Source organism: Aplidium turbinatum, chromosome 15, assembly GCF_918807975.1.
Source record: "Aplidium turbinatum chromosome 15, kaAplTurb1.1, whole genome shotgun sequence".
Classification (NCBI taxonomy): domain Eukaryota; kingdom Metazoa; phylum Chordata; class Ascidiacea; order Aplousobranchia; family Polyclinidae; genus Aplidium; species Aplidium turbinatum.
In genome coordinates, this window is record NC_137486.1 from 4,452,125 (window position 1) to 4,461,878 (window position 9,754).

The following is a 9,754-nucleotide window of genomic DNA, read 5'->3' on the forward strand; positions in this document are numbered from 1 at the left end:
CGCTTTCCACATAAGCCGCCCGAAACAGCCGACGAGATACAGTTGTCTGTACCACCTGTCGTCGTACAGGTTGTGTTTAATCAGTGAAGTGTCAGACTTGTGAAAGTAAATAAGCAGTAATGTTGTCAGTTAGCGGACGGCTTTAAAAGCACTTGCAAAATACATTTTAGTAAGAAGGAAATGAAGTTATATTATTTAGTACTGTAGTTGGCCTATCACTTGAATTGGTCTGATCAGAAAGGAAAAATATTTACTCAACTGGACAAACTAAAAATTGTAGCAATCGTTGTAATCTCAGGTTATAAGAATTAGAAATTTAAGGCAAAGCGTCAGCCTTAAAAAGTTGAAAGTTAGATGCAACACCATAAAGAAGCTGCTTCTGGACCGCGAGATGCTCAGTAAAGCGACAAAGCACAATAACCCTGCAGTTATTTGAACAATTCTTAAATTGTAATGCAGCCTAACTATTCAGAAACAGATGATCAACCATCACATAAGAGAGTTGTAGAATATTTTTGAAATTGCAATCCAACTTGGGCACAGTTCTGGGCGAAAATTGTTTCATGTTTTTTTATTGTAGTTCATAGATAAACTCAATTTATTACATTAAGCTGCAATATGACAAAAAGCTGCAACTTACTGTATATCATGAACTGGCAAAATTTTCAACGAAACGCACGACTTTGTGATCGATAGCGTTGGGGGTTTGTTGGATTTTAAGTTTAATTGTTTGTACGACTGTTGTTATGAGTAGAATTGTCTATAAACATTATTCAAAACTATTTTGTTTGCATCAGGTGATTCAAGCTAGTAAACACTTTTCCTGTTATTCGAATTACTAAGTTTGATTTTGTGATATCTGAAATCTGCAAGTGACAGAGAATAAGACTTTCCTTGAAGAGCAGCAGGTTATGGCCGCTGCTTTAGCAATCAATCCTTATCCTGCTATGATTCCGCAGGTTGTCCAGCAACACAACTCCGCTGTGGCCGCCGCTGCTGCAGCAGCTCACTTTTCTGCTTCGACCGGACCAAGCACTCAAATTAACCCCGGGATGATGTCATCGTATGGCGGGATGTCGGGCGCCGTTCCCCCGTCAACTTCACAAAATCAGTCGGGCCTCACTTTTGGCTTCACACAAGAACAAGTTGCCTGTGTGTGCGAGGTGTTACAACAAGGAGGAAATATAGAACGATTAGCTCGGTTCCTTTGGTCTCTTCCCGGATGCGAGCATCTCCACAAGAACGAGAGCGTTCTCAAAGCCAAAGCGGTCGTGGCTTTTCACCGAGGAAATTTCCGGGAGTTGTATAAGATCATTGAGGGCAATAACTTTTCCGAACATAATCACCCAAAACTCCAACAGCTCTGGCTCAAGTCACATTACATCGAAGCGGAGAAGTTACGGGGGCGGCCCTTAGGGGCCGTAGGAAAGTATCGGGTACGGCGAAAGTTTCCCCTTCCTCGATCGATTTGGGATGGTGAAGAAACGAGTTACTGCTTCAAGGTAAACTTTGATTGTGTATTTTAAAGATATTTCCAGTACAATACAAATATCAAGTATAAACGCATGAAGTCAATGTAAATAATATAAAGAATAAATTGAAACATAAAAACTCTTGAAATTGTAAGTAAATTAATGTACAGCCATGATGAGGGTGCCAGTGCCACACGGTGTGGTGGGAAAGCCTAATACTTTAAATAAAGTTACCAGCTTAGCATAACTTGCTAGGAAATATATCGTCGACAAGCTTCTGGAAACAGCATTAACACATGAAAAATATACACAGTTGATTGAATTCACCGATTTTGATTAACAAAAAATGATTTTTAACAAAGCAAACCTCAACTAAAGCTACTTGAGAACATTTCAAGCGATAATGTGTTTGTTCACATAATAATCTTTAGCCAAATCAACAGCCCCACTAAGTGTTTAACATACGTTTATCTATCATTCTGGCTGAGGCTACGCACAAATTTTGAAGACACCCAGTAGCGTTGACAGGGGGGTCTATGGAGGTGCTTTTGGACCCAGGCCCAGGATAATTTAGGGCCCAAAAACTTGAAAAAAACACAGCGTATTTTTGGATACAATTAGTTTTTCTTACAATCTTGATTTGAGGCCAGAGGATCTCATTGGTGCCGGGCCTAAAATGTTCTCTCAACGGCCCTGCAGAGCCTATAGGTTAGATCAACTTCAATAGCATTGAAGGCAAAGGTGTCAATGCTGTGCAAATTTACAATTTCAAAACATACCGCTTTTGTAGAGTTAGTTTTCAGGACAATTTTACACATTACGTTGGGAAAAATATAAAAATTATTTCATCAATTTTTAATCTACAATGCTAACTTTTCAAAATAAACTTTTTATTCCAAACTCAACAAAAATATTAAGCGATCTCGTTTAAAGAAAATATAATGCAAATTTGGTATAAATTATAGATACAAGTTTAATATTAGAGAAATGAGAAATGTTTTATTTCTCATTTCTCTAATATTAAACTGAAATGTTTAAACTGAAAAATTAGAGAAATGTTTTATTTCTCTATGGTTCAACAAAGCAAACTCTCTACCAAAGCTTTAGTTTAATATTAATTTGATAGAATTATTGAAACCTTTCAATATAATTTGTACCAAAGCCGATGCAAATATACAAATATGGGAATAGAATTTCCGAATATTGAATCAAGACTAAAATCAATAGAAAACGTTAACAAAGGAAAAGGTCGTTCCACACAAGACCGTGGCCACAAAACATGCCGAAGCCGGTAAAATATTTGAATATTTTGTTCAAAAATATCAACACATTGACAAATGCCGCATGACAAATTAGCCCAAACAATATAGAAACGCTACCTGCTGTAACATTTAAAAAAAATTAAAAGTCATTTCTCTGATTTTTTATTCTTAAAACACGTATTTATGATGTACTTTTTAAGTCTGTTGTTGCAGTTTTATATCACAAAATTTTTTGAAATATTTTTTTACGATTTACCACATTTTTCTGAAAGTTGTCTTTATTTCTGTTTAAATTTTATTGACCTATTTATTTATAGGAAAAATCACGGGCCGTTTTAAGAGATTGGTACACACATAACCCCTACCCTTCGCCTCGTGAAAAGAGGGAGTTAGCAGAAGGAACGGGTCTAACTGTCACCCAAGTCAGCAACTGGTTCAAAAACAGAAGACAAAGAGACAGAGCTGCTGAAGCAAAAGAAAGGTGAGTGGGAAAAATGATATTATTCTCCTATTGTTACCTCCCGCCTACATTCTTACTTCCGTTACTTCATTTTTTTCATTTAACTACTAAAAAATTTGCTTATAAAGTCAAATTTTGTTTTAATGTAGCGGTGAGCAATTTATGTTGTGCTTTCAATAGAATCAAAAGTTCAAGAATAGGTTCAACGCATTATATCTAACTTTTGAAAAATAGTGCATTACATTTGTTCGTGTTGAAAAAAAAGATGAAAAAGACATCACCAAGGCAAAAATATATCAACAACTTATAACGACTCTGAGCCATACAAAGCAGAATAATGCAGTTTAAAGAAGTACACTTTGGCTAGAAAGCGCAAAATTTAAAAAATTTGACGTAAGGCATCAAGAACCACTTCAAGAAATAAACACGGGAATGGGTATCATGGAAAAGTGGCTGATGCCTCGTTTCCGGTTCATCGTAATCAGGCTGGAAAAAATTATAGTCTTGAAACTAAATAATCGCAAATTATTTACAACTGCTCCTGTTTCTTGTTTTTGAAAAAGAAAACGACTTCTTACAAATTAAATTTTGATAGTTATTTAATGTCATTACTTGCAAAGAAGCGTAATGCACCAAAAATAAACAATTTGTCTTGCACAAGTTATCATTTTCCATAATGAAAATAAGATGCCTGTTTCCCATACGCTTGTTTACAAGTCACAGATTTTTGTCATGGTTGAGCAGGCCATACAGGTCACCTAGGCTCGTATTTAAGAGATCCGGTTTCCTAGGCCAACCATATTGAAGCCGCACATAGGGATACTGTATTTTCACATTGATACATGCTAGCTAAAAACATAAGTGAAATAAAGCGTCAGAGTTAACTTTGCTGCCCAACACATGTTCCGCGTTCAAGTGAGATGAACCTGTGCTGAGAATGCCTATGATTTTACAGTTTCATAATTTCAAATATTCATTGTAAAATTTTTGACATGTAAACATTTAAAGTTGTTTCAGACAAGTCTGAAAAACAATTATTTATAACCAATCATCAGTTTACTTGCGCAGTTTAAAATGAAATAGCAAATACCGTACTGCATATTCAAATGAGCTATAACTCTGTCATTGCAATGTTTTAAAACATTGCAGATGTTTGGGCCTTTTTTCTTAACCTTGTTGCAACTTACCAGTGTTTTTAAGTTTACTTCAACAATTTTAATATTGTTTAAAAATACAGTATACAAAACTATCTTGCATCCACATTCTCAACTAATTGTTTCTCTTTATTTTAAATACAGTAAAACTATCCATATAAAGAACTTCAAAATTGTTGTTGCTGCAATGTCATCCCACAATGAAATTTCTATTTTCGGTTTTAACTTTCGATCGCGAGTGTACAAAAGTGGTTGCTGGGAGTTTACCAAGAGGCTATTGCATCTCACACATATTTAATCAGGAGTGGTTGATGATAACTAAGCTTTTCATTTGGTATAAATTCGCCTTTTAGGGGATTAATGAAATTATACAATTTTGGTAAAGAGGTCACTTTCTTCATCCACAGACATATACAACCAAGCAACCACACGGCATTTAACATAATCCATTAAAATTGAACATAAATTATAAGCTACAAACGTTTTCGGCCATACACACGTTAGCCCTTATCAAGTAACAAAAAATTTATGAAATTCAATGAGATATTTCACCAAAAGATAAAACCATTTAAAAAATAGTGAATGAAACCAAAAGATATATAAGTCAGCTTTAGTCAAAAAAATAACTATAACAGACCAAAATGTTTAATTCTTTTTAACATTGTAAAAAGTTATGTAGGCTAACAACGCGATTCTTGCTTTAAAGTTTTTGAGTGTAGGCAAGGTCATAATTTGCGTTTTTACCAAGTATTGATGGAAAATTTATATCGCATTGCAAGTCTGATTCCTAATTAAATTATACAGGAAACTTCTGACTCCATGAACACTTATCCATAATACCTATTCTTCTTTCATTTGTTAATATAAAAGGTTCGGTTTCCTCAACGAGCAATTGAGATAAGTTTTGGTCTCAAAGGCATTCGAACTGCCCTGAACGTTTATCGGTTCTCTATTAAATCAATCAGTCTCAATGGAACAAGTGCTGATAGAGCAACACGAATATGCAAAAATAATCCCTGGGCAAAAATAAAGATGAAGAAAACACAACTCCGGCTACGACCACCTACCCAACGATCCCAGACAGTAAAATCTGTCATTTTTACATTAATTCAACGTCTGCAGACCAATGTAATGTACAAATGACAGATTTTACTGTCTGGGATGTGCTCGAAGTTATTTTGACCCAGTTGAAGATGAGGATACTTGAGTTTTGTTTAAAAAATAGTTTGCAAGAGAAAGAAAAATTTCGAAAAATCAACTTTTCATATCTGTTACAAATTACCATTAGAAGTACATTGCAAATTTTTACCTGTTTGTGCCGGAAACAGAAAATTTAAATGAATTGAAGACTCGATGGAAAAATTTGTGTTTTGCCAATTTAAGTAATTTAATGCATCAGTTTTGTTCGCCAAGATCATAGAAAACGTTTCAAAGCACGGTTTTTGCTCTGGCTGTGGCTTTATACAAATGCTATCATTATTAAATCATAGAAAATAAACATGAAAAGTTCAAAATCTACTGCTGTAAGTAAGCAACCAACATTTAACGTAAAACCATTTTGGTATTTCCCATCATTTTTCAAACAGCGGCATAGACTGTCAACCTACGTCCATCTTGAATCTTGGCCGCCATTTTGTTTTTATAGAGTGCATAATTCGTTGCTTTGCTTACCTGCCGGTAACAATGAGGATATTTTCATAAACGTTTCCAAATCAATAAAAATATTTCAATCTTTGTAATCTTAAACCAGCCCAGAAAACGTTTAAAAGAGAAGTATTTTATTTTTTTTAAAGCATTGATGTAATAATGTATTTCTTTTGTTACACTATTCCTCTTGTTCAGATATCAGCACTGTGCTTGTTGGATGTTCTCTATGATTCCGTTTAACTTTAAATATTTCTTTTCAGAGATGGCAGCGACTTATCACAGAGTGGCATGTCCATCCCTCCATCCGGAATCAATACCCCGCCGCTTCAACAGGCCGGGATGGATGGGATGAGTTCAGCGGGACACGGATCTTCGCTTTCCGGCGAAGGCATAGAAAGCAAACCCGGTGTCGAAGGAATGTCACAAATGCAACATCCTCAAGTGTTACATCAGCACCAAGACCAAATTATGCACCATCATCCCCATGCTCACACTCCTCCTCATCCGTCGCATCATCCTCTACATCTTCATCACAATCAACCTCCCATTATTCCATCACAGAGCATGATCATGAGCACTCTTCAAGATCAACACTCACTCGCCCATCACAGGGCCAGCGGAAGTATCCCTGGACAGTATACAATGGCAGATACCCCACATAGCAGTCACATGCCCTCTCTACAGCATCAAGAGATGCAGTATGCTCCACATCCCGGACAGATCGGGCATCACATGGTCCCAGTGTCTCACCCCCCGGTCAGCATGCAAGAATCCATGATGCAACATGGAATTCCCAGCAACGCAGTAGAGATGGGAACGTGATCGCGAAATGAAAACCCACCAATCATAAACTTTGCTCACGTAATATGATCAGGTGACCAGTTTAGAAAATTATTTAAACAATGTTGTATTTCTTTTCTAAATTTTGTTTTTGGACCCAGCTTTGACCATGACCAATCGTAGAAAAAAATAATTGTGGATTTTGCAAAATCATGGAAACATATGGCTCATTATCTTAATGCTATTGTGGTGATCATATGTTACAGCTAGAGATTCCCAACTAATAGTTGTTCATTTTTGCTCTTTCTAAGTTTTTAAAAGAGAGAATTTGCTCTAAAAACTATTTTCTAAGTAAAACCTGTGAATGTACCACAGAGTTTTACCCAAGCTGCCATATTTCATTATGCTTCTTAACTTGGCTGGCTTTAACGTGCCACAAGGAAAACATTGACCGCATGTTGGGAGCCTATGTTGTAGCCTAATATGGGCCATAATAACATTAGGTCTCAACTTTTGACTTACTTTGACAAGTGATTATTTTTCTGTTTTGGGATGCATTCTATAATTCCATTCCACAGCATTTTCTACTGCACGTTCGTTGTTTTCAACGCTTTGTTGCATAGCGGTGACGTCACACATGTTAGACGTTAACTGTGTATTAGTCTCGCTGGAGCCATATGCTGTTATCTTCACTGTAACTTTCATATATTATTTAGTAGCTTTTCGTATTTGCGAGCTGGATTATTCTACAAGTTTTATGCTGCAAACGCAATCAAACTACTGGACCACTCGAGACAGATAGCAAAGCTTGAAACTTTTATGCATTTGGCAGTAGGAAAAGTTTAATTATTTTTATAACTTGGTGTGGACATTAGAGTTAACAATGACACAAAGCTTAGTTTAATTTGTTGACAAGAAAAATCAAACCGTTCTGACGAAACCTTTCTAATTCAAGCTTTATTATTTTTGTCATTCCTTTACGTTGCACCATTTGGTGTTTTGCAATTTTGTCTTTTCCTGAAAAATAATCTTATGGTGTACCTCCCTCTCAAAAAAGTTTAAAAAGTTTGTTAGAATACTAGGGAGCATAGAAAGATTAAATTTCATGCACCAATTATTGCTCAACTAACACATAAAAATGTTACTTTAAATTGGTAATGACCCTTTCACCAAGGCTGATCTAAGTAATTGTTTGCTTAGTTATCTGAAATAGACAAAGTTGTGTTAAATATCATTACATTAGTTACTTAGTTCCCACATTTAGCCATACTGTTCCGTTCTACCGCATGTTCTACTATTGTTGTGTTACTTGTACTTGAACTTTTTTATCATATTACACGAAAAACAATTTATGTTTTTATGATGTTACAACTGAAACCACCAGTAAGGCTCTTGTCTAAAGGATGTGTATATTTAAAGTATTAGGAAAAGAGTTTTAAAAAACCAACAGCAATTATTCCAATCAAAACTTTTAATTGAAATTTATTCATGAAATTCATTCCTTTTAAAGCTTTTTGTTCCTTCTTAAAATCGCTTTTTCATTATTCTGATGTTATAATATATGACCAAAGGAGGAAAGCAATGCTTTGACCAGGTGATGTGTTGATTCGTCGGATCCTTTTCAATGCTCGCTCACTTATTTGTTTGCATTCGTTGTTTGTGATTTTTCTTTATAGTAATCGTACAATAAACTATGATTCAAAAGTATAACCAGGTATTAACGTATACCGGAAACCAGTCATATGTATAGCAAGATCAACAAAGAATTGCTACGTTATAGCATAAGTTGTAAGACACAGTGTCTCTGGTAACTTTTGCCTTGAGAAAGTGAAGCAAGGAAAGAATCCAGACCACAAATTAACCCATAGCTTGATCAAGAACGATAATTAAGAAAAACTGCAAGGTTTTTGTAAGTTTGTTTTGTAAATTCAACATAAAAAAGAATTACTTAAAATAGAACAATTAAATCAATAGTTTAATAAAAAAAAAAATAGTTTGCAAAGGCATATTGGAAAACGATTAGTTAAACACTGAGTATCTTAGATTGTGATTGTGAGAAAGTATTTAGTCGAAATAAAAACATATAGCCTAATAATTGATGATGATACAAAATGCACAAAAGTGTGTCAAAAATGAAGATGTAGTACTAGTCCGTCCTGATAGCTCAGTTAATTAGCGTGTGGCTTCGTAAAGTAAGAAGCTTCAAGATCAGGCGGTGCTGGTTCGACTCTCGTGATGTGCGCTTTACCAATGCATTCTAAGGACTGCTCTACATTCAGCGGCACATAATGAATGGAAGAATTCTCCAACACTTCAACAATCGGAAAGTTCACTCTGTCAATCTCGGTGACCAGCCTTTCGTGAAAATCTTCTACAAGTATGAGAAACCACCAGAAATAACCTATCAGGGCTTTGTCAGTCCGAAGATAAAGATTCAAAACCAACCAACCAAGCTTACCAGGTGATTTGAAAAACCATCCACAACTCGTGTAATCTTCAAAACGCTTGCTACCCCGTTCGTTCAGTGAAATTTGAACTCTTCTGTTATTTAGATTTACCAACTTTTTCAAACAGCTTGCTCGTACTTTGAAAGTTTATTACATCAAAGATATTTAGTGGCAAATATGGATACAGCTCAGTAGCAAAAAACTTTTTTTTTCAAGTTTCAGAAAATCTTGTGCATCAATGTTGTAACATTATTTTGCTACAAGAGAGACATGGAATTTTTTAGTTGTCACATCAAGCCAATTTAATCAGCGCTGTAGTTATTTTTAACCGTATCTTTTTGAGATACAATATCTGTAAAATATCTTTCTTTCTCTGAACAATTGCAAAAGTTAACGACTTTTGACGGAGTAGGAACACAACTAACAATGACGTAATATTTTGGCTGTAAACGTTTTGCAGGTTTATTTAGGCCTAGTTAAATATCGGTATTGCAGTAAACGTAAATCTTATCTTTGAAGTGCAAATGCATTT

The 9,754-nt window shown here is 35.3% G+C and overlaps 1 protein-coding gene across 1 annotated transcript; it reads left to right on the forward strand.

The window, feature by feature from the left end:
- Positions 1-802: 802 nt before the first annotated feature.
- Positions 803-8,479, forward strand: LOC145784190 (uncharacterized). The gene is made up of 3 exons (XM_082595956.1): positions 803-1,502; positions 3,052-3,215; positions 6,256-8,479. Exons 1-3 carry the CDS (start codon positions 912-914, stop codon positions 6,815-6,817), a joined length of 1,317 nt encoding a protein of 438 aa, XP_082452082.1. The 5' UTR covers positions 803-911; the 3' UTR covers positions 6,818-8,479.
- Positions 8,480-9,754: the final 1,275 nt, after the last annotated feature.